This window comes from Clinocottus analis, unplaced genomic scaffold (genome assembly GCF_023055335.1).
Source record: "Clinocottus analis isolate CAN_PGR_092001 unplaced genomic scaffold, fCliAna1.0.p SCAF_1, whole genome shotgun sequence".
In the NCBI taxonomy this organism is placed as follows: Eukaryota; Metazoa; Chordata; class Actinopteri; order Perciformes; family Cottidae; genus Clinocottus; species Clinocottus analis.
In genome coordinates, this window is record NW_027175820.1 from 1,323,911 (window position 1) to 1,349,259 (window position 25,349).

The window sequence follows — 25,349 nt, forward strand, 5'->3', positions numbered from 1 at the left end:
CCTCCACCTCCTCCACCTCCATCCCTCCGCTCCGCTGCAGGACTATCGGGTCCCCTTCACCTCCACTTTTCCTCCTTCACCCCGTGAGGTTGCGCGCTTGTTTCTCTCCACTGTCAGGATGAGTGTGGCGGTGGCGGAGGGATGTTTTCTGTCCGCTCTGCAGCCCAAAACCTCCTGCACCGCCTACGTGGTTCCCTGGGACGGCCCGTCCCCGGACCCGGTGGCCAAAGCCCGCAGGGTCCGGGAGCAGGTCCGCATGCGGCTGGCGGAGAAGAGGAGCTCCTCCATGCCGAGGCTGGACGACCCGCTGCTCGGACCGACAGGTGAGCCGCCGCATGAAAGAAAGAAAGAAGGAAAAGTTGGCTTCTCTGGAGATGGAAGTTGTTTTCCAGTTAATAAACTGCAGGTTGAAGCGCTGCTGCTGCCAGAGTATTACATACATGTTACGCAATAACATGGAGCGGGTCAGACAGCAGGGATAAGGAATTAGAAGGCAGAGAGATGAATATCTCTCTACTTCCACGGATACACCAATATTTTGGCTGTGTGCCCACTATATGTAGTGAGGGAATACACTTATTTGACCACTTTGGTAAACACAACAGTGACTTCAGCCAAGAACAGGAGTTTTTGCTCGGTTTTTAGTCTCCACCACTTCTCCAAGAGAAAACATCTGATGTCTTGGCTTCATAAGCGGTGCCGGGGCTGGTAGTGAGCAGAGGGTTTGATCACAGCTTTTTGTTCTGAAACCAGCCGCCCTGCTGCTGCTTTAGGGGCCGGACACACTCCTAACCTCCATAATGACACACAACATCACCATATGGATTGAATTGTGGGTTTTCGGTGAAGGGTTGTTGGCAATGTGACACTTTTATGACCCAACATTTACCACAAAGCTCCTGCAAATGTCCCCATCGGGCATTTTCTTGCTCGCCCTAACCTGATCCTACTCTCTGTTGCTCCGGTTGAACATGATAATTGTGTGTATGTTGTGTAGGGACCAAAGTGTTCATGTGTTCGATGATGGGTTTACAGCTTTGTGTGATTTATAGCATTACTTCACCATGTTCTCTTTCTTTTTAAATGTTATTTATCATACTTTTTTTACATGCATACTTACCCTTACCCGCCCGCTGTTCACGCAACATGACTGAACATCTTTTTCTCAGAGGGTCGGCGTGTAAGCTCGGCATTCGCTCAGCAAGCGGCTGATCAAACATTGATCTCGAGCAGTTTAATGTGACCTTTCTGTGTAAGTCGGCAGGGATCTGTTTTGGGTCAGTGTATAATACATGTCATTTTTCTTTTATCTGAGCGCGGCGCTCTGAGGGTTAACCGTATCGTTTTCCTATAAAGTAACTGTACACCGTTTGAACACAGAGGCGGCGGCGGGAGGGAGCTTCTGGGTTGTTGCTCCGGAGGCGGAAGGATGTCAGGGCGTAAATATAACCATTAAATGATTCGTACTCTAAAAAGATGCTGAAGGGTTGGCACCCGGTCGATACCGAAGAGAGGAAGAAAAAGTCAACAAGTCAGCAACTCTCTACCGAAAGACTCGAGCGCGCCCGCTAGCTTCCCCGAGCTAGCGATGTCATGAGAGGTCAACAGGGTGTTTGACAGAAGATCTGCGTCGGTGAAAGAAAGCGTGACAGAAGCTGGCATCTCATAGGAGGGAAGGAGGGTCAAATGAGGCATGCCGTGCAGTTGCATGATGGGAAATGTATCGTCGAACCCATTAGCCCGAATTGAGTCAACAGCTATTTTTTCTTTTTTGTTTTCCTCATACCGAGAATCTAATGTCATGTACCAAACTGTCTGGAGCGAACACACAGCGACATTATTATTCACACGGGCGCGCAGCTTCTCGTGATGGTGTTGAATTTTGAACTAAATAGAGACTTTGGCTCAGGACTGCGATTGGTTGCACGATGCACCCTGTTAGCATCCCCGCGTTAAAGCTAAACACGCCGGTGATTATTGCAGGTCCAGTTCGTCCTGAAAGTCTCCAGAGGATCGACGTAATGGGACTTTAAAAAGAACATTTTGCTGATTATTTTGATCGGCGATGACACATTTATGAATGTATGACATGTCACAAAGTGTGTGTAGATGAGGGCGGAGTAGCCGCTCATGCTCAGAGTATTGTTCGCCTTCCACACAGGTTGGTGTTTTGTGCACAATGAGAACCTCAACAGGAGTGTGTTATTTCCTGCTCATTTCCTCTTTTTTTCCCCCTCTCCATGGAAACTTTAGTCCTGACATCACAGGTCCGGTCCGGACGTCTCGTAGTTATGACCTCCCACACACGTCGAACGGGTTCACTGCTTCATCCGCCTCTCGATCTCTGACTCTCTCAGCCAGGCTGGGAAATTCAGACGATCCTCATCTATCTCATCGCGGGCCGAGTCCTGTAAAGTCTTCTCTTTAAATGAAAAGTGAGGGAGATGAAGGAGAAGTCCACCGCTACTCCCTCTCCTGTCTGATAAGACGGCCACGCCTCAGTTTGACCCGACACAGGAGTCATGGTGTTGTTTGAAGCCGCATGGAGGCTTGTGTGAGGCGGCCTTTCATCAGTAGGATGACTAACCGCCATATCTCCAAGCCATCAATAAGAGCAAAGCACAATTTATATCATGCTGAAATCCAGAATTATTATCATTTCTAAGTTAGTCTGTGCAACTAAAACCACATTTGTTTTCCTTTCATGTGGAGTTTCCCCACAAATGATGCGTTGCCTCCACACACACACACACACACACACACGCACACACACACACACACACACACAACTTTTAAAAGTCAAACTGAAATGCCACAAAAAAAGTTTTTGCTTCAAACATAAAACACTAAATGCATTAATGTGGTGCACTTTAAGAGCAAAATGAAGATGATGGATCTAAAAAGAACATTGTGCTCTTGTAAACAATGCCATTATTAACACACTTTACAGATATTAATGCGCCTGGAGGGGAAACGTCAGACCTCCGGGACTGAAATGCTGTTTCCTCAAATATGCCTCAAAAAACCCCAAAGCTATCCTGTTTTTAAAATTGAAATAATAAACATACACAATTTAGATTTCCTGACACCAAAATTAAGGAACATGGAAATGTTAGTCAGGCTTTCAACTTTGTTCTACAGGAAATAGGCGTGGTGTTTAAAGTCAGGTCTGCATATTTGAGTTCATGAAGAAATGGATCTTATTTTCATGTAGTCAGAAAATCATCACATTACCTGTTGTGACCTCAGTGTGGGATTAGTTTTTTGTGTGACATTTGAAGTTGGATGCAACTGAAAGGAACAAAGTTGGATAAATTCAACCTAAAGTAGAAGCTGTCCAGCTCCAAAAAAAAAAGCAAGCAAAGGAAACAGACGTGTGAGCTGAGCAAAAAATAATGCGAACTAAGAAGGAAGTGAACGCAGTCACAAGAGACGCTGCTCGTGGTGAGTGTGAATGGACTCGACTTTAAATTATAATGTAGAAAAAAAAGTGAGCTGATGTCTGGTTCAACACCCTCCTGAGCTCATTGACCACCTTGTGTGTGGAACATTCCTTTCCAATCTCTTCTTCACAGCCTGTTATCGCAGGCTATTTTTGACCGCTGTGCACCGGGGTCAGGCGCGCCGTCATTGTCTCATACAGCTCACGCTTTATGGGCTGAAACATCAGAGAAAATTGGATATACTTTGAGAACATTTGACGGCTGAAGAAAGAAGATTTCCCCCACAGTGAAAGCGCCTCTGGCCTTTTATTATTATTCTGAGACCTAAATTAAAAAATTGTTGGATATACCATCAGAATCTCAGAGCTCTGTCTTTTTTCACCACGTCCAAAAGATTGTGTAACTCTTCTCAGGAGATTCGATTTCACGACCGGATGTAATACAAACCTACCAAGTGCGAGAGGCTGTGAAAACATCCATATTCTGAATTCGCAGTCGAGTGCGATATCAAGCAACGGACATACTGTAACCATCCTAACCACCAAGGCCAAGGTCCAACAGTTCCAGCCTATGAAATGAGAAAGAATCCCTTCTAGACACAACCCTGTCTCCAGTGTTTTGGTTTGGTATGATCCGACATCCAGAGCATTAATATAGCAGGAAAACATGTTTTTGCTTTGGAAAGGTTTAGTGGAGTGATGTCGTGAACAGAGAATGAAGTCAGCCTCCATCTGTGTGTTTGTGTTCTGCGGTTACAGCTGAGAACAGCGCTCTGTTAGCACCTTGGCCGTAGTTTGGACTGCACTGTTAGCAGCGTTAGCTTCAAGCCGCATGCTCAGGCGTTGACATGTTGAGAGGCGTTCAGTGGCAAAAGTCGACTACACCTGCATTAGTTTTTTAAAATGGAAACGCCCAATGAGCCATTGATGGAAATAGAGTAGCGGCGTAGTTTACCATAGTAGGATGATCTGATAAATCCAGCTGTGCATGATGTGAAAGCAAGTTTTTCCAAGTTTTGAATTGTTGAAGTGGGGTTGTGTGTATACTCTCAAGTTACACGAGAGGAAACGTTTTTTTTTTTGTGTATGGAGTTGAGACAAGTGTCGGATACCACGGGGTTAGAGGACCGGAGCTGCAGCCGAAGATGAGTTGGAGACGAAGGGCAGATGGAGAGAACACATGGTTGAGAAAGTGCTCGGCTTGGTGCTATCGCCCAATAATGTCGAGGGAGAGGAGCTGCACACATTCCATACGCAATACACACATAAATCACCGACAGAGGCTTCTCGTTTCACAGAAGCCATCTGGGCTTAATCAGCGACATAAGACTTTGGAGTGAGGAGTTGATTAAAAACATACCTCAGATAGCAGCACTCCCATATTCTGGATTCCTCATGGCATGCAAGAGTGGTCTTTGTTCACACAGTCAATATGTAAGCGCATATTAGCTGACTAAGCCTTCTACCTGGTTGACTTATTGTTTGTCTCTCAGAATAAGTGAAGCGTATTGAACTGGGTTAGAAATAGTTGTGTCAACGGTGGAGAGGAAGAGTTGAGGAGTACACTGGCTTTCCTCTCCTCCGCAGGGCTGGCCAATCACAGGGTGAAGTGGTTGTTAATGTCATATTTAAGAAGTGACAGGTATCGTTAGACACAGCCCGCTCATTCGGGAAGGGGAGGGGCACTGATTCCTAACTACAGAGTTTAGAGTTTGGTCGATGACTCTTGGTTGTTCCAGCTACTGGTACTGATGAGTAACTGATTAGCTTAGCCAGCGGGAAAGGTTTAGATATAACCTTATTCTATTTCTGTAACCTCATGCTAAAGTCTAACAAAGTGGGCAGTCTCACACGCAATGGATCTACTGCGCCCCTTTTTTAAATTCACATCTAACACTTTGAATACACTTTCAAAAACCTTCAAAAGTCAAAGGGACTCTTCGCAGAAATGGGATAAGGATTGCCTCTCAACGGCTCTCAACATGGCAGCGCCTGTGCCGGAGCTAGCGGTGTTTACCTGAGGGCCAACCGGAGGGTGGGCGATACGCCGTTGGATCGAGACGCCGTTACCGGCTGTGACCGCCACATGAGAGCGGCGCGGAGCGGCGGCCGCGAGCGAGCCAGCGGGGCGCGTGAGGAAGTGAGGCTATCTCTACGTAAAGACACTCGATCTGTCCGCCGTCATCATGCATGTCCCAACATGTCCACGCGTGTTGCTAGATTATATTGCCAGCCCTTCGCCAAATCACAATGTATATCCATTAACCACCTGTCCCGTAAATGAACAACTTCAGAAGAGAAGGACTATTGCACACAATGTTTATAACTTAATCGGAGCGGTGCTTTGTCGCCTCGTGGTATTTTCTTAGTTTTCCCAAACCTATGCATCACTACTAGCTATCTAAAAAAAAGGGGGGCCTGTAGCTCTTGGCAGGGCTTGAGGATAACATTCGTAAAATGGAGGCATGTTCCATTAAACATTGATGCATTGAATCTAATAAATTGGCTTATTTTGTGCAAAAATAAATCTGCCTTATCTGTGGTTCAGTTGCTGTGTAATGAGACATCCGGCTTACATAAACAGTGTATGTTCTCTTTACTGTGGTGGTCGTATCTGAGCCTCCCTCACCCCTGACCTGATGATGCTTACGTTCAGGCATGCAGGGCCAGCACCCTTCCCAGCAGCATCTCCTCCCTCCCTCCTTTCCTTTCCGTCCTGCTGGACTGGATGGTGTGTGTTGTTTTTACTTTTCCGAGCGTTTACTTCAGGCTGCCCCGCCCTCTCGCCGCTCAACTCATAGCAGCTCTGTCCTATACATTGTTTTACAGAATAATGAGTCTGAGAGTGTTCACACATGTGGTTACAGTGCCTTAATATCTGTGCACATTTAATTAGTTTTACAGTAGTTCTACCTACACGCTGGTATATACAAAGACTTAAACGTGGCGGACATGACGATTCCTGTTGAGTGACGATAACGAACGACCCTTCTTTGTTTTGTTAGGTCTTGTAGACAAATCCCAGCAGCTCTTCCTCTCAGAGATAGTCTTGATACAATAGAGAGACATGATTTGAACCGTTTTGAGCGTTTTGACCAAAACTGAATCGGTTCAAAACCCGAAAAGAAAAGTGGGCGTCTCATATTCTCCAGGTCTTATCCATCCATGCAGCTCAGGATAAGACAAGGCGTCATTCTGGAGATGTATATTTAATCTGTTTTCACACAATGGCATGATGATCTTTCTTTTCTTTTTCTAGACTACAACTTTCCTGAGGCCAAGAGCTTTTCCCACACCCTTGGTTTCAGTTCCAGATCCATGATACACACACCCAGCCGCGTCATGGCTGTGAGTACCGCCTGTGCTTATTAAGTACTGCATTACACTGTGATAATACATGCAAGAACATATGTAAAGAGCCACCCAGTACCGATCAGTGCAAAATACAGTAGGTCAAGGACAGGAAACACAATAACTTTTAACTTTGCACTTACAGTGTCCTGTAAGGATGGCTCTTTGATATCAGTACAAGAAGTGCACGTTGGTTTAGGTATTCATAAGGTTTAGTCCCTCAGACAGAAATAAAAACAATCTGGTTGGGGAGATTGTGATCACCAAGGTAATTGCTGAGGTTTTAGAAAACAGTCCATCCAATGCCCTCAGCCTAATTAACAAGGAAAATGTCAAGTGCTGAACGCTCGGCGAGATAACCAGACCTGTCTCCAAAGGGTCTGGCTGATGCCATCATAATTCCACAGTAAGGAAGAATAAAATGCTCTGAGGTGTTTTTATAAAGCAATCACAATTGTCTTGGGCACCGTCTTATCAAGACATTGATAATAAGTGAAGCATGAGAGCTAAGCCTCGGCCGCTAGGCACAGAAAGTGATTAACATATTATAAGTACGCCAATAAAACGTACAACTATAAATGTAATTATGTATTTACCTATTTACTTAACTTTTAAAGTGAGACATGGACATGGAAGGAAGACGGCAGAACCAGAATATAAATATTAATTTTATTAATATAAATATTCGTCCTGGGAAGGTGGTTAGCCCAAAAAAAGAAAAGCTCTACAGACATCGCTGCATAAATACAGACAGATTTATTGGCGCGGTCAGTCCAAAATGGCCGCAACCCGACTGCAGCGCCATTTAGCGCAAAAAGCATCAGCGATTCGTCTCTTTGCTTCTATAGTCTTTGTCGACGGTGCCTTTGCAAAACGCTAACAGCTCAACCAACAACATGCCAACAGTCTGCATCCTGGTGAGTCAGACCATCCTGACATGATCTCAGAGTCCTCAGTTAGAGCTGTGACCTTGGCCGAGATATGGGAGCGCCGCTACGCTGCTAAGTCTGATAGGACACGAGCGGGCAGACTATCAGACACAATCAGGGCCGCAAAAATGAGTAAGAAGAAGAAGAAGAAGAAGAAGAAGAAGAAGAGACAATTGTAAAACTATCAACTGAGTCATCTTTTGTAAACATAATGCAACAGTTTACAGACTAGTTGAAATGTACTAAACTGTGAGTGCAGGTTTCCTGTGCAATGAGTCCAAGTGTATTCACCTCCTGACATGTTTCTTGCCCCTTTTCTTGTCCAAATTTTAGTGTGAGCCAAGACAAATCTATAAAAATATGACCTAAGTTGTAATAGTACTTTAACGATCGTGATCTAACACATCGCCTTTTCTCTAAAAGAGTAAGGTATTGTTCATGTCACACACACACCACACACACACACACACACACACACACACACACACACACACACACACACACACACACTGGAAGGCAATGCGCCAGTAATGTGTATGAATAATGTTTCCTCTCCGTTGTAATTGTCTGACCCGGCCGGCCGAATCCAGAACAATGTAAAGACAGAAGAAAAAAATAACAGGACGCCGCCCTCACAATGCAGAGGCAGCAGCGCGCTTCCTGCAGCGTACGGTAGCAATGCTTTGATGGAGGAGAAAAGGAAGAGCTCTTTATTCGGGGAACCTCCTGCGACACCTTTGTGCTGTTTCGCTCTCCTCAAACACGGTTTTCTTATCAAAAACTATTAAAGGCGCTAATAAAGCAGAACACTGTGTGTCTACTATGTGTAAGGATATAGCAGAGTGGTGCAGATGAGGATGGCGCTCCCACCCGCCTGTTACGCGCCACGTTAGCACTGTTAGCTCTGTCAGCACTGCAGGCGTAGTTAGCACCGTTAGCTGCTCGCTGCCGGTTCAACCCTTGACTTTATTTATTTGATGTGGACCTCACAATGGCATTCAAATTCCTAGCACATACCAATGCACAAAAGAAAACCAGATGCACTGTGTTGAGTGTATGTAGCGAACGCTAATTTCCAACACCTGTCCACAGAAGGCTTTTTTCTCCATGTTGAGAACCATGTGGAGGCAATGTCTATGCTTCTAATCCCATGTTGAGCACCTTTAAGAAAAGAATATACGAGTATTACATTTGTCTTCTTTTCTGTAGCGTGAATGCTTCTCTGTATATCAATTTGCCCTTTCGGGTGTCTTTCCCTGCTGCTAACCCTTTTATTTCCTCCCACACCACCCACCTTGCAGATGCCCACAGTACCCCTTCGCTCCTCTGGTTTCTCCTCTCGCTCTTCTGTGGAAACCAATTCCAAGGTGGGCCGTAAAGCAACCAGCGTGGTCCAGAGCAGCTTCCTGTCCTCCCAGCAGTCCCACAGCAGAAACCGACGCTCCAAGTCGCTGTGCCAAGCAGACCAGGAGGCCCTTCCCGCCGCCGCGTTGCCTCCTCCGGACTTCTTGATCACGCCGCCTCCCCTCGGCACCCTTCGGCGCAGTCTCAGCGGGACACTGGCCCAGGACCGAGGCTACTGGCAGGAGGAGCTGCCGTGTCAGTACACCTACAAGGGCCCCTCCCACCGCACCATCAGCCGCATCACCAACCGACAGCAGCACTACAACCACCAGCAGCAGCAGCCGCAGAGCTCTGCCTTCGCTCAGGAGGGCTGGGGGTGCACCGGCAGGGGGGTCCCCATGGCGGGCGACGGCTGGGGGGCGCAGTGGCAGCAGCACGTGTCCAGGGCCGGCCACGGCGCGGGGACGGGGCAGTGCCAGGCCTCGCTCCACCGGGCCGCCTCGCTCCGCAGCCTGAGGAGCGTCGGGAGAGGCGTGGACATCTTGGACGGAGCGTCGATACACAGCAACGACCCGCTGGAAGAGTGAGGCACAGTATTCATTCATTTCCCCGGGTGAACATCTGGGCCGCCTCTGGCACGGGTCGGCTTCAACCGTATGAAGGACAAAAAATGACTTAAGTATAAATCAATAAATGCTTAAATAAATGTATAAATAAATGTATAAATAAATACAGGAATAAATAAATGAAGAAGCACATGTGGACATGAATAAATGAGAAATACAGAAATGTATAAATAGATTTATTTAATGATGTCCTGTTTATGTATAACTTATATTCATATTCATATGTATTTATTTATACATTTATTCATTCCTGTATTTATTTATTTAAGTGTTCATTTATTCCTGTATTTATTCATGCATTTATTTATTTATACTTAAGTCATTTTCTGTCCTTCATACAATTGTAGGCCCGTCAAATATATGTATGCCGTTGCCACTATATATATGTATGCTGTTGCATACATATATATATATATGAAAACATTGTTCATGTTTATCTGAACTAACTACAACTTATTACGTGTGTGTGTGTGTGTGTGTGTGTGTGTGTGTGTGTGTTTGTGTGTGTGCGTGTGTGTGTGTGTGTGTGTGTGTGTGTGCGTGTCTGTGTGCAGTATGCAGAGTCTGGACATGGCTACAGCGGTCAGATATCTCTCTGAGTCGGACGCTGCTTTGCAAGTTCTGGGAGCTGCTTACATACAGCACAAGTGTTACCATAGCAACGAAGCCAAACACCAGGTAACGCGCTTGCACGTCGGGTCACATGGTCACATGGTCACATGCTGAAATGTATTCATGTGTTCAACTGTCGGTTTTCTTTTTTCTTTTGTCTGCACGGTTGTATTGACAGTATATTGTGTGTGTGTTCTCTCTCTCTCTCTCTCTCTCTCTCTCTCTCTCTCTCTCTCTCTCTCTCTCTCTCTCTCTCTCTCTCTCTCTCTCTCCCCCTCAGGTCCGTGTCCTGCACGGCGTTCCCGCTCTCGTTCATCTTTTCTCCAGCGACAACCAGGAAGTGCAGCGTTTTGCCACGGGCGCCACGCGGAACCTCATCTACGAGAACGCCGACAACAAGGTGGCGCTCATCGACGCCGGCGGCGTGACGCGCCTCGTCGGCATCCTCGGCCAACCGGACGAGGAGCTCCGGAAGACCATCACAGGTAGTTCTGGTCTTTGACCTCGGACCGGCTCCGACGCCAACGCCGATACGATCTCACGTCCGTGCGTTGGTTTGAAACACGATCCAGACAAACTGAGTGACATCTGGTTTGTTTTTGGCTGCAGGCGTCCTGTGGAATCTGTCCTCCAGAGACAACCTGAAGGAGAAGCTGTCCAAAGAAGCTTTGTCAGAGCTGACGGAGAAAGTACTGATTCCTCTGTGCAGCAGCGTCCCGCTGAGTCCATCCGAGAGAGACATCTTCTACAACACCAGCGGCTGCCTCAGGTGACGCCTCGGCAGCGCTGGCTCAACGCAGAGCCCGACGTCTCTGATTCAACGCCGTGTGTCACCGTAGCAAAAGTTTAAATTTGTCAAATTGGCCAATTTTGTCACGTTTAGCAAGAAAACGTCAAATTGATTTCAACAAAAACTAGAGTCAGTCCAAACTGGGAGGGGCCGCTGGTATCCCACCCCTCTAAATGTATCTGCCAGGACGATACAGGAACTACTGACATCAGAAAGAAAACAAAAACAAAAAAAACTCCATGACGAAAGGGCGAACTTCCTGATGGAGCAGTCCGGCCCTTCGGGGGCTGATGGGTGTCATGTTTTGAAGTCATTTGTCATCAATCAAAGTCTTGAGAAATCAGAATCTTGACGTGACGATTGAGCTGGATGAAAAGTTTAAAGAGTAACAGCAATACTCCAAAAAAACAATGTTCCAATGGTCCTCCTCTTTGCTCCCCCTCAATGTGGTCTCCTGAATGGCACCAAACAAAACAGCATCCATGAACCTCGTCTGCTGTTGCCATGGAGTCGCTGGCTGGAGGCCGAGGCACAAATCAGAGTTGAGAATAGGAGCAGCACTTGATCGCTTCTGTTGGAAACAAACCGCCAGCATGATTTATTGAACCGGCCCTTTATTCATTAAAGCGCCGCCCCTTGAAAGTGCATTTGAATGGAGGATGGCTTTGTGCTGTGTAGTAAATGCAGTCTCTGACTTTCTGGACGGAGAAAGAGTTACATGCAAGTGCAGTACGGTCCCAAAGGTACCTTGTTTTTTCAAAGAGGTGAAGGTGCTACTGAAGGGTCTTGGGAGGGATTCACAACGTCGAGAGAAAATGACTCCCAGATGAATCCCAGTAAGACGGCTTCACTGCGTCCTGACACTTCCTGTCTCTTTCTGTGTGTTTGTGTGCGTAGGAACTTGAGCTCAGTGAACGAGAGGACGAGGCAGAAGATGAGAGACATGCGAGGCCTGGTGGACGCCCTGGTGTCCTACATTCAACAAGAGGACAGGGCAGACGACAAGGTGATACACCGTCAATAACCACGGCTGATTGGGAAGCCACCATGGGCTTCAGGACATCAGTCGCTGGAGTTTAAAAGACCAAAAAGCAAATATTACACCAAATGAAAGACTTCGCGGCATCGCAGGACTTTTTAATAACGTATTTACGTGGAAGAAAAAGGCATGTGCTTTTCTAAACTTTTCTTATTGTCAACGAATGACTCCGGTGCCGTTCTGTACTCAGTGAAACATTGTGGCTCACTGAAGGATTTTATTAGTTTTCTGACAACAATGGAGCTCTGCAGCACAGAGGAAATCCCTTGTATGTGCACATGTGCTTTGCCAATGAAGGTGATTCTGACTGCGACTCCACAGTCAGGCTTTGCATGACTTCTCCCAGACTGCAAAAATATTCTGAATATAAAGTAGGCTTCAACTGATGTTGTTCCCTTTGATCCTTATGCTCCACATGGATTTGTTGCTAAATCTACTATGTTGAACATCTTTACTGATTATATGTTTAAAGACACGTCAACAACAGAAAACAAAAACGTTGCAGTGGAGAGTCCCTCAAACCCCATTTTACTTCACCTTTTTTGAAACTGTTGTGCACAACGTGTAACAGGAACCTGAAAAAATGATTTTGTTTTGCTTTTTCTTAAATGAGCCTTGAAAATGTCTCATGTACTGGACTCAATAAGTGTCTAAAAATTAAAAAATTTAATCACTTCGCTCCCGGGTCGGTAGTCCGGTCTGTTTTCTCTGGACTAGGGTTGTGCAAGCCCGCTCATAAACCACTGAACCCTTTGAAATGTACTCATCATGCTACGTTACAGTTTGACACTTGGGTCAGTTGGTTGTTTACTTTCCGTTCTCTCCTCTCTGTCCGTCTTCGTGTTCAGGGTTTGGAGAATTCTTTGTGTGTGATGAGGAATCTGTCCTACCAGCTGTACTCGGAGCTTCCTCCCTCGGTCCGACTCCGTCTGGAGGGCCCGACGAGAGCCTCTGCCTCCAGGAAGGGCGAGGCCATCGGCTGCTTCACTCTGTATAACAAGAAAGACACAGAGGTAAAAAATGATCACACGTCGGACGCACAATTTCAACGCAGACGAAGCTCTGTGTCTGCAAGACGTGTTGATAATACACAACCTTTGCTGTTGATGTTCTGTGTGACTTTAGAAAGTGATAATATGTCAATGTTCCGTTTCCCTTAGTGGGAAAAATGAAAACTATTACTGCTGTATCAACACTGCATCAAAGGTCAAATGAAGTATTTTTATAGTCAATTAACTTGAGCATAAGTAAGTTAATTTGATTAGAAATCATCTGTATGGTTATATTCAGTCACTGATTTATGTTTTTACCAATAATACTAATATTGAAAACATCCTTACAGCTGTTCTATGCTTTTTTTCTGATTTATTTTTTATGATATCTTTCTTTTTTGGACTCTTCCAGACAACATCCTGCACGCTTAACAACATCCTCATGGTTGAGGATTCATTGTTGTGCATATGCAGGTCATTTAACTTCCTGTCATGTGCACATGCTGTTGCCTGAAACAAACCACACTGCTCATGCACATGCCTCTTACCTCAAGCGCCCTTTATCTGATGCACCGTCCTTATCGGACATTTAGAATATTTTTTTTTGTAATGCGCTTGAGTCATTTTCATGCAAGTGATTTTGAAGATATTCTGCTTTTAGATCAAGCCGTTGGCATCCAGCAAGTCAGGCTCTCTCAGGTATCTCAGTAATAGTCAGATAATGAGCGAGGTGGAAACTCTAGACCTGGCGTCGGTACCTCAGGGAGGATCAGGTTCCAATATGACACACGATCGGCAGATCAAATGACTCCTTTCTCCGGCGAGCAGCTTTGTGCGGAGAGGCCCATCGTCACATAATTGTTCTCATAGTCGCCTTTGGAGTCGGCAGAGAACCCTTCTGACTGTACGACATGCTTTTCCATGTTGCTTGGAGGAGTTTATTAGCCAAGCGACATCGAGGAGGAGGATTTATGTGATGCTTCAGAAGGGCCCGGAGACGGAGACAGATCTCTGACTGAACTCCTGACTAAACTGCTGTGACCTGCCTTTGGTTCGAGACGGAAGACCTTGAAAAACCCCAATGGCCAAATTAACTGTGTGCGGAGCCCCCCCCTGTAGCAGTAATTGTGCTATCATAGCCTAGCAACGCTAACTGGCACTGTGCAGGCCTGCTAAGCTAAGCGCGGTACTCTGCGTTTAAAGAGTTTGCAGGGTGGTGTCCCAAGAGAGAGAGACAAAAACAGTACGCTTGTCTGTTTGTGTGCTCATGTAATTGAAGCGTTCGGTGTGAAATGTGTTAATTAAATCTCTTTTGTCCACGTATGTAAACTTTGCAGCCAAACAGGGTAAAGCTGTGGTGCCCTCGCACACATAATACACCCGGAGTAGCTAGTTTTACACAGAAATACCAGGACAGCGCTCTTATTATATGACGTTTTTCTGCGTGGGCATGTAGCGTTAGCATCGGCCCTTAGCATCGGTGCTACCATCGGTGGTAGCATCGGTATGAGCTCTATGCAGTGCAGTCTTTTGATATGTAGGCGTCTCAAAATAAACTGTGTGTAGCTACAACAGAATGTACTGTATGTAACTGTACACTAATAGACATTTTCTTCCTCTTTTATCTCCTCCCCGACAGCGTAACCAGAATATGTCCATACTGTCCGAGGTGTCTCGACAGCCTCGGGGGGCTGAGTGGCTGTGGCATCCTAACGTGGTGGCGCTGTACAAGCTCGTCCTGCAGAACAGCGACAGCAACGGCAACAGCCGCGAGGCGGCCATAGGAGCCTTGCAGAATATCACTGCAGGAGACGCCAGGGTAGGGTGCAACTCCTAAAATTGTCAGATTTTCTTCCTTAAGCAAAGCAAACGATCAACAGAACTCAGTACAGACTCGTGTGATCCTCGCCCCTCTCTGCCAGTGGGCGTCGGTGCTGAGTGGAGTGGTGGTGGAGAAGGAGAAGATGCTGCCCGTCCTGCTGGATCTGCTGGACACTGACAGCGACATGGAGCTGAGGCCGCTGACCGGCCTGCTGAGAAATCTGGCCAGACACTCCGCCAGTAAAGACGACATGGGTAAAGGGCGAATTATACTCCTGCAACTCCAACTGCGGCTGGCCACACAGTCGGATTGACGGACTCGTTTTGGTTTATAGTTCTCGTGCGTTTTCAATATGCCAGAACAGTAGGTGGCGCAACGACCGTTTAGAGCCGATATCACGCACGCAAGCACGCAAAATGGCCAGTTTGACCACGCAAGGTCGGCCATGCGTGTCTTGCATGCTTGCGTCTCTGCGTAAAACCCGAGAATAAATCAGCCTTAAGACACAACCAACGATTACTGGAGGTGTTTCAGTCCTCTTTGGGCTGGAAACGCTGTCTGTGTGTGTGGTTCATCTTTACACTTTAGTTCTATGGAGTCAGATCACAAGTTTATGGTGTGACTATTGATCTATTTAAACTAATAAGCTATTTGCTATTACTGATAAATACATTAAAAATGTAAAAGTTGCTATGGCCCTGCAGGGAGTTAACTTTGACCTGACTCAGAGTGAACTTGGACCAAAGAAGGAGGGAACTTACACTTGAATGCTCAGCAACTTAGGACTGGATGGGAGTTAATTTAGACTCGGCAGAGAGCAAATTTAAGACGGACAACTTGGTCAATTTAGGCCCAATGGTTGGACCCATCAATTAGCTAACACGAGTAAGAACTCCTGCTGCGTATAACGTGGAAGCAACACGGTACTGTGTGTGTGTGTGTTTGCTAGGTGTTGAAATGATCATCTCCCTCGTGGGATACAAACATAACGGCCTCATGAGTTTTCCTAAGCGTTCAATGTTACACAAGGAAAGAGGCTGTTGAAAGAGTTCTGTATGACCGAACCAAACCCTCAATCTTCGTCCTCACAGCTAAGATCATGGTGAACGTTCTGGTGTCCAAGCTGCCCAGCGACGGCCTTCAGAAGACGCCGTCCTGCGAGGTGGTGGTCAACATCTGCGGAGCCCTCAATCACCTGGTCACCTGCAGTTCCTTGGCAGCCCGCGACGTCTCCTACTTCAACGGCCTGCCGAAACTCATCGGCATCAAGACGAGCCACGATAACAGGTAAGACCGACTCCGACTGCAAACCCTCAAATATCAGCGCTGACCAGTGAGAACGCGGAAAACAAGTTGAGTAAAATAACTCACCATGGATGTTAAATCTACGAAAACTGAACATTTGTACTTGTGCGTTGTGACCTCTGTGTGCTGTCGATGACTTTCCTCTCGATGGAGTTGTCACTGCTCTCCCTTGTGGTCGTTGGCCGCACAAGAACATGACCTTTTGCTAATTTGTCGGTCATTCAAGTGTTCATGCCTCCCCCTGCCTCCGCTCTGGTATTTCCTGCTTGTTTCTAATCGTCGGCCACTGTGTCTTGATTTAGCTCCGGGAGTCTAAAAGCTGCCAGAGCGGCCTCGACGGTCCTCTGCAACATGTTCCAGTACAGCAAACTGCACAAAGACTACAAACTGGTGAGACCCACAGCTGCCGGTGTCACGATACACCGTACACAAACACCACAAAATGTTGAGTCATTGCATGCACATGGCTCTGCAGTAACATCTTGAAATCTTGGTACAGAACAAAAGACAGAACACAAAGTTTTTTGATTATTTGTTTACTCAATAAAATTACTTTTGGTCTACACCAACTCTTATGGGAGCATCGGTCTCTTTAGCTGCTTTAACCCAGTGAAAACTGTGGAACCAGTGTTGTCTCCAGACCTCCTTTTCCCTGTTTGAGTCGTCGTAGGAACCCAAAATGAATTCCAATACTTGTGTTTATTGTATGTATTTGTTCAGCAAAGTCTTGGGGGAAAAAAATGTATATCTGCAAAAAAAAATCACTTTTAAAAGATATTTTGATGGTAACTATGAACATCCAACATGATATGAGCAGCCAGATTCTCCAAAAATGCCTCCTGGAGCATCAATAAGACACCTTTTTGAAAAGATTAGGACCTAAAGAATCAGATTCTGCAACAAAAATCACAATACAACAAAGTATTGGTCTGTTAGGAAGGAGTTTCAGTCCAAAAACTGTGTTGTTGGGTTCAAAATGGAAAAATTATTTATTATATGCCAATAGATTGTCTGAATGGGGCATGCTGGGACTTAAAATGGAGGCAGGAGGATTTTCTTGTGTGGTTTTATAAAAGTTTAAATGCGCTAACTGTGCTCACCCAGTTGTAACTCTGTCTGCTGCTCGTTCATGAGCAGCTGGTGAATACGGGTTCATCAGGTTTTTGAAACTTTGAACATATACAAAATAAACTAAAAGCCGGCGAACATTTGGTTATAACTCTCATGTCCTCGTTGGACCTCAAAGCCTTGACAAGCTGAAAACTGAAGTGGACATAATGGTTTCTCACATCCGACAGATTTAAAGGTTGACACATTTTACTCGATGTTATAAACTGTAAGGCTCCTTTGTCGTTGCTGAAAGTAAGTGTTTCATCTCTTGCTGACAGCTGAGCACACACAGAGTTCACTTGGACGCTCCTGAATACAGTTGTTTGTTTAAAGTGCAAACAGCTGCAGAGCTCCTGCTGGGTGGCAGCAGCGAGGCTTGTTATTTCTCTCTCAGGGCTTCTGGTTAGTCGCACCCGTGATTTCACTGTGGTCTTGTCTTTGACCGTGATTTGAGAGAAGGACCTCATTCTTAAGTACATCCATCATAAGAAAGGACATGTTGCAGTAACTGAAAGGCCTTTGGCTTCGGTCCTGAGCCACTAATCGCTTTCAGTGAGCTCTGCAGCGTCACTGCGCTGTGACCCGACGGCCTCATCCAGCGGCTCGGGGTAAACATCGGTTAAGGCTCAGACACCAGATCACAACAGTCTTCATTAAAGTCGTTTACCCCCGGTGTTGTAATGGAGGCTTTCAGGACATTCACTCATCATGGCTCGGGTCCTATTCGTGCGTGGGTGGTGAGGTCGGGCGATCAGATGATGAGCAAAAGCCGACGACATCGCCGGTTAGGTTTTTAAGCGTTTTCTGGGGCGATGTTTGTCATTTTACATTTGACTTTTACTCGGCCGCTGCCCACTTTGCAGAGAAAGAGAGACGGGGAAGCTTATTTTCACATTTAATTCAGAGTTAAAAGGGTTCATTTCGACCAAACCAGAGTTGGCGATTGATCGAAAAAAAGATGAACTGTGACAAAAGAGTCATTTGCTCGTTCTGCGGTTGCTAACAATGGTCACGTCGTCTCCGTTGATGCTTGCCGTGGTTCCATTTCACGTAGTTTAACGCTCATTTTGAAAATACCACATAAAACTCGTACGGAAATGACAAAATTCATCTTTCTCAATTGTGCAAAATTGAGTTTGCGCTCGTTTGAGGCGCTTCGATGCACTACACGGGATATGGAAACACCTTTTATGGGTAAGTTTGTAACCTTTAAAGCACATGACCAACCAGCTGTTCCTGCTGTCGCTCTCTTCCTGCATGTATGTTCATGTTGTCTTTGTTCAGGGACCTGATGACGCATGGCCAGCTGAATATCACAACTTTGAAACATTTTCCTCAAGACCTTTCCATTTCCCCTCAGGAGTAGATGGCCATGCCGACGTTTGCCTCGTGTTCACAACATCTAGAAACGTTGTTTGTATCCCCAACCTCTCTTTGTGTAGCTCAAACCCTGTTTGGGGTCTATTTGCTAGTATTTGAACACCTGCATGTGTTTTAAAGGTTCTGACGCTTCAGCTGATGATGACATCGTCAGTTGTTGTCGGCAGATGTTTTTGGTTTAGTTCAGCAGTAGATTAGATTAGAAGTTCACAGTGTACAGCAGACAAGAAACGCATTATAAAGAACAAACAACACAACTCAATTGGTTCATTAATAAAAAGACAAACTGCTGTTGGAACAAAAGACCTTCTGAGTCGATCAGTAGAAGACTTTGTCATCCTGAATCCAGTAAAAACAGTGTAACGGTCGGCCTTCAAAAGAAACAATTGTTTTGAACTATTTAGTCTATTTTTCATATCAGACTTGAAGATGCTTTCAAAGCCCTCAAACTGTCTCGTGGACTTTGTGGTTAAACAGAACTTTAAGTAGACAAAGTATCTCCACACCACCGGCGTCTTCTTTCCTTGTTTGTCCACAACACCTATTTCCTGTTTTAAAGATTGTCATTGAGACTTTTCTGTGTGCAAGATAGAAAAAAAGGTTTTCTCAGATCTCTCCTGCATATATACTCAACTTGTAATACCAAAACAATAACAACAAACGTGCAAATATGTTGGAAGACTCATCTACACAGAACTTTATTCACACAATTGGCACATTTTATAATCTTTTTAGTCCCACAAAATCAGAAAGGACAGTGTGCTTGTGTCGAATATTGTTTACCGTTCAAAGAAAAAAAGCAAACTAGACAGCTAAAGGGCAACAGCACTATCAAGGGAGATCTGCTGGTGAGTTACAGCCTCAAACTTAATTAACTTACAGATGTTTCCTGAGCTGGTAACTTTGATTAAAAAATATCAATTTGATGAACTGAGGAATTATTCATGAGAGATTGTTTAAACCCCAAAAAATAAACTCCTGCAAACACACTTAGCAGGAGTCTAGTGGAATTAATTAATTAATCTGCATTCAAAAACACATATTTAAGTGTATCCAATTGCAAATTAATATACAATATGCATTGCAATATGCAGAGTATAGATATATATCTGGATGATCGCTGTTACAGACAATCCTAATCCCCCCAGATTTACTGAGTTGTGTTTGCAGTTGGACTACAATGAACTGCATGTAAGAAGAACCAAACATGATGTTAATGTGTTATTTTTACTCTGCTGTTTGAGTGAATTCATCCATAAGAGTGAAGTTAAAATGGAGAGCAGAACGCGTGGGTGTTGGCTGACATTGTGCTCTCAACGTTTGTCTTCACCAGATGCTTTTCTCGTCTACGTCTGCACACATCTGTTTTGTATCTCATTTGAGCTCCACTCCTCTCTTCCCATTGGTCCTCGTATGCTCTGTCCTGAAAGCCTGTTTTCAGCCTCTAGACGGGTCTTATCTGGTGATACTTGGCTCTGCAAATGTAAATATTTTCTCTGCAGCTGACGGTAATTAGATTGAGAGTTACTAAAGTTCTTCTCTGCGTCGGCGTGGCCGTTCCAGACGTTAGGAAATCAGTAGTGTCTGGTGATGCATCTTTTTTACTCCAAACAACCCGTTTTAAATGATTTAATTCATCATTTCTGGCTGAAATACAGCAGGATTCTGAGAAGTATTTGATGATCATAGTGCACCAGCAGCAGATTCGAACGTATCTAGTGAAATATGTCCAGTGAATATCGAGTGAAATGATGATACAAAACCTGTCAAACAGACTTTAGTGGAGTCAGGGAACTTGTGGAAGTGAAGATGTTGTCTTGTTAGTTTAACAATCCTCTAAAGACCAATACATGTTCATGCTTGATTTATAATTCTACGTACAACATATTCCAGCGGTACACATTAAGTATGTGAAGGAAGGAGTTTGGGATGGATGAGTCAAAAAACAACAAGCACCCAGGAGACCGCTGTTCCTGTCCCGTGTGAAAGCAAAAGTCATTTTATTGACTTAGTTTGCGTTATAATTGCAAATTGAGTTAAGTTGCGTAAGGTTACGTAACATTGCAAAGTTGACAAAACTCAATTAATTTAAATGGCATACACCTAACCGAGCATCCGAGATGTTTTTTTGCCTACACTTAACCGTTCATTTTGAAAGACGGTGTATGGATGTAACGAGCAGCATTTGACAAGCAAAAGTTGAAACAACGTCCAAGCGGATGCTACGAAACTCCACCGAGCGTCACAGTGAAAGTGAGAAAGTGTTGACCAGTGTAAGTTATTCCAGTGTCAATATGAAACTATAAATTATAGCAGCTTTTAAGTTGCTTCCAGGTTGCACTTTATTGTTGCTTTTCCATCATCTATGCTGGAAAAGGAACCGAGTTTATGCATCAGCTGGTCGGTTAATGAAGAAGGAAAACCAATGCCTGCAGTTATTTAAATTGGGAAAGAACATAAAAAGCAGACAATATGTTACAACTAAGCACAAGCTGTTTTTTTTTTTCAACAGTTCAGGAAGTTGATGAAGACTCACGGTGAATGGATTAGAGCAGCTTTGGCACGAACAAGAGAAGCAGCTCCTTTTATGGAAGGACTTTTACCAATCTGCTGAGGAATGTCCCACTGATTGAATTAGATAACACTTTATTCCTCTGTTACCTTAAATATTAAGGGTTTGTGTTTTCTAAATGGCGATAACTACACTTACATCATTTTAAAGACTTTTTTTCCTAACATAGTGATGCCGCTTCTTCTCTCAACATTCTTGTGAGGATCCCTGCTTTATCTCCAAAACATCAACTGACTGGTCTGGGTTTAGTAGAGGTTTAGTTTGAGTGACCGCTCGCAGCAAGAATGCTGAGGATCTGGCCCGAGATGTTTTGCTTTTTGTCTCTTTTGTGCCTTCTGGGTTGAATAAAAAGAGAGTTTAGTTATGTGGACTTGGCAGCCCCTTTTCCCTGTGTTCTCCCTGCATGACCTCCCTCCTCCACACACACTGAACCTGACACAGCAAAACCAAAAGCCGTGTTTATCTAACAGTTTTGTTTGCTATGGGAAAGTTATAACATTTTGATAGATAGCTGTGCACTCTGGGCCGTCTTCACGAGTCACTGTACAAACAGTACACCATGAAATCAGCTGCTTTTTGTGGCTCTCCATGGTCCCCAGAAGGCGAATGCCTTCCCACACTTAACCCCTTTCCAGTTCATTTCAAGTCATCTCTCGAATATATAACATCACACTTGATAGGTAAGGACCGATTACTTGGCTTTTTCTTGCATCCTAAATTACTCCAGTCAACAAAAAACAGCAAACCAAGCCAATAAAAAACGGTGGATTAAACAGAAAAACAAAAGACACTGTAATATGAAAACGCACTGGGTGGCAGACAAGAATATATACAAAGATATGGGTGTGTTGTGTCAGAAAACAAGGTCATTAAACAAGAATCACATACATGGTGCGGTGTTGCAGGGCTTTTTACACTTGAGTTATGTTTAGTTTGTGGTAACATTTCAAGGCATTGTGTAATGAAGTTTAAATCAAAGCAACGTGACAGCAGAGTTTTGAACAAGCTGAAGGTGATCAAAGACTCAAACATGCAGGTGAAAAGTACACTACAATAAATGTTAGAAATGTCAGAAAGCTAGCTATCTTATCTTATCTTGTTTGTATTGTGTCTTCATGTTTTTCAGAAAGGATTTGCCAGACGAGACTTCACAGATGTCACCGTCTAGGCCGCAGCACATTATGCGATTCATTCAGAGATTTGGCCTCGGCGTCACGGTTGCCATGAGGAAAAGACGAAGAACGACAGTCGGGCTTGAGGGGCAGAGCCGACTTCACTGTGATGGACCTACGGGAAGAGAGAAAAGAAAATGGACCAGAGCCAATCGAACGATGGACATAAAAGGTTGATGCTCTTGGTGTGTTTATCTTGGCGTAGCTTGCAGCAGATAGCCTGTAATGACATGAACATGGTGTCCACACAGACAGTGGACTTCACCCCAAAAAGTTCTACTCGTTGTGTATATTAGGGTTTGACTGATAAGTTTTTTTGACACTGATACTGATTCCAATCCCTTTGAATGAATGTTGCTGATATGCATAAATGATCTGCATATTAGAGTGAGAGACCAAACAATAGTGCCTAGTCATATTTGAAATCATGGTTAGATAAGGCTAGCAAATACTAGGGATGGTATCTTTCTCTATACTGGCTCAAGGGATAGCAAAAAAAATAGTTCCCATCTCCCTCAGCTGCTACTTTAGTGCTATTTAGCGAATTTTAGCGTACTGACTCGCTAGGCTAAGACTAATCCCAAGACTAAATATCAGCGTGTTAGCATTGTCACTGTGAGCGTGTCTGCATAATGACCTCGGCACGTAGCTCAATGTTTACCTAAACAGCTTCACGGAGAAGCTAACGTTGCTGTTTGTGAGTCATTTTTAAACAAACAAGCTCAGATGTGTTTTTCTTTCAGATGTTAAAGTTGGGGTGTATCCCTTTTAATTCAAAATAAAACAGGAAGCAGCTCCAGGTTTCATTAAATGGTGCTAAACTAAAACATTTCAGCATATCTATTGCCTCCACACAGCTCTTAAAATGGCCACAGCTAAGCTGGCGGCTCACAGCTAACTGGGCTAACAGTGCAAACGACAGCAACAGTGCTGACAGCTACCAGCTGGGGCTTCCTTAAACTTCCCTCATTCGGGACACCGTTATCGGTTGTACCTAGCTAGCTAGCTTGTACCTAACTAGCTAGCTGTAGCTAGCTAGTTAGGTACAAGCTAGCAAGGTAGCTAGGTACAACAAAGCACAAAGAAACTCAGATAAGAACACAGAGGAGTTGACTTTTAGAGTGACTTCATTCTCTGCTCAGCTAGACATTACTCCACTATCATTTTTACATCCCAAATAACTATTTGCTGCTATATTCATGCTCTGAATATTGTAGGGAGAACCTTCAACTTTAGATATCAGCTATTCACATCTTGTTCATTTGATGTTTTGCATTTTGTTACCTGCTTTTTTAAAAAAAAAATCTTTCCTGGGAATGCTCGTATGCACAGGACCTTATGCATTTGATTATCTTTGATAAAAGAACTGGAGACACAGCACGAGGGCCCACCGTGACAGTTTGAGTAAGGAACGTCAACTACACCTCAGCAGACATACAAATTATTGGCCAAACAACTGCTTGTTCAACATTTGACCACAGAAGAGCAGTGCAGAAATACCACCAACGCACTAAACGTGAAATCAAAACACAAATTAACCAAAACACAGGACAGTATCTCGAGGCTCCCAATAAGTAAAATCATGACCTAGAAAAATATACGGTTTGTGCAGCGGAATAGGATCAAAGAAAATAGTATACTATTTAAGAATTAAATCAGAAACTCCTTCTCTTTCACATATAATCCATCTAGTCAAACAATGTTAGATTAAAAGGAGAAGAGAGGCCAGTGGGAGTCAACGAGGGGATTTCTCTGGAAGGACGTGTGGGGGAGAGCGCTTTAACCTCTGGATCTGCTGGAGGAAACTGCAGACCAGCAGCAGCACTTATCCAGCAGATGGAGGACGGTGAGGGGCCGGCTTGACTGGTAAGGGAAGGCCTGGATGTGTCCTGGGAAAAGCTGGAGAGAGGGGCTTCAACCCCTCAGGCTCTATTACCTCTACTAACCAGCAGGGGGCGACTCCTCCAGTTGCAAAAACTACGTCAGATTGTATAGAAGTCTATAGAAAATGACTAGACTTCTCTCTTGATTTAATCCCTCAGTAAGTATTGCAAACATGAGTTTATGTCTCAATCTCTAGTTTCAAGTCTTATTCATGACAGCATGATGTTCAATAAAGCAAAGTATGTTTTAGGGCAGATTGCTGTGATTGACAGGTCGCTACCAGAGCCGTATATGCTGCCCCAGCATCACTACTTCGTCGAAACTGATGTCATCTGTCACTCACAATGGAATCACATGACAGTCTCCCCATCCTTCGACAGTGTGGAGTTATAAGAATTAACAATCAATCATATAATTTCTATTGGAAAAAAAGGAAATAAATAGATGTATGTGAAGGAAATATTCTTTTAAAATCAAATAGAACAAATACAACAATAAATAGTTTTGGGCTTATTGAGAAGTGTCCAGGAAGTGACATCAGAAAAGGATATTTGTATATCTCTGAATAAAAACAATTGGGGGCTTGTATGAATGAAGGAGCTGCGTACATTTTTTGACAAAAAAACAACAACCAATAAGGTCTTGACTGAAAGATATGTAAATAGTTTTTGATCTGTATTTCGCTACAGTGCTCATCCCCCTCAACATGAACAAAGGCCTTGATCAATAGTGTTATGTGTGATTTGAATAAATACCTGAGATGACATTTTCTGATTATGTGTTGTTTTTTTTAATTCACGGTGCTGTAGCTATGTACAAATAGCCCAAAACAACGACAAAAGGTGAAGTTTGCTCCTCCCTCCACCCCCACTCGCGAAGCTTCAAAGTTTCATCTGCTTCAGTCACATGCTCTGCAGCCCGACCTCAGAAACCCTCGGCCTCAGCATTCCTGACCCGTCACACATACCAGCAAAAACTC

At 44.5% G+C, this 25,349-nt stretch overlaps 1 protein-coding gene across 2 annotated transcripts; it reads left to right on the plus strand.

Annotated features, from left to right (window-relative positions):
* On the plus strand, positions 1 to 25,136 carry LOC137785105 (plakophilin-3-like). Of its 2 annotated transcripts, XR_011077458.1 has the most exons (14): positions 1 to 323; positions 6,702 to 6,790; positions 9,024 to 9,649; positions 10,247 to 10,370; positions 10,585 to 10,789; positions 10,914 to 11,073; positions 11,992 to 12,100; positions 12,982 to 13,146; positions 14,765 to 14,944; positions 15,048 to 15,201; positions 16,039 to 16,234; positions 16,555 to 16,642; positions 22,441 to 23,476; positions 23,530 to 25,136. XR_011077458.1 is itself a non-coding variant. In XM_068576150.1 (13 exons), exons 1-13 carry the CDS (start codon positions 119 to 121, stop codon positions 22,480 to 22,482), a joined length of 2,343 nt encoding a protein of 780 aa, XP_068432251.1. In that variant the 5' UTR covers positions 1 to 118; the 3' UTR covers positions 22,483 to 25,136. The 2 variants fall into 2 exon arrangements, 1 of the variants encoding a protein (XP_068432251.1); XM_068576150.1 differs by having other exon boundaries at positions 22,441 to 25,136.
* The last annotated feature ends 213 nt before the right edge of the window (positions 25,137 to 25,349 follow it).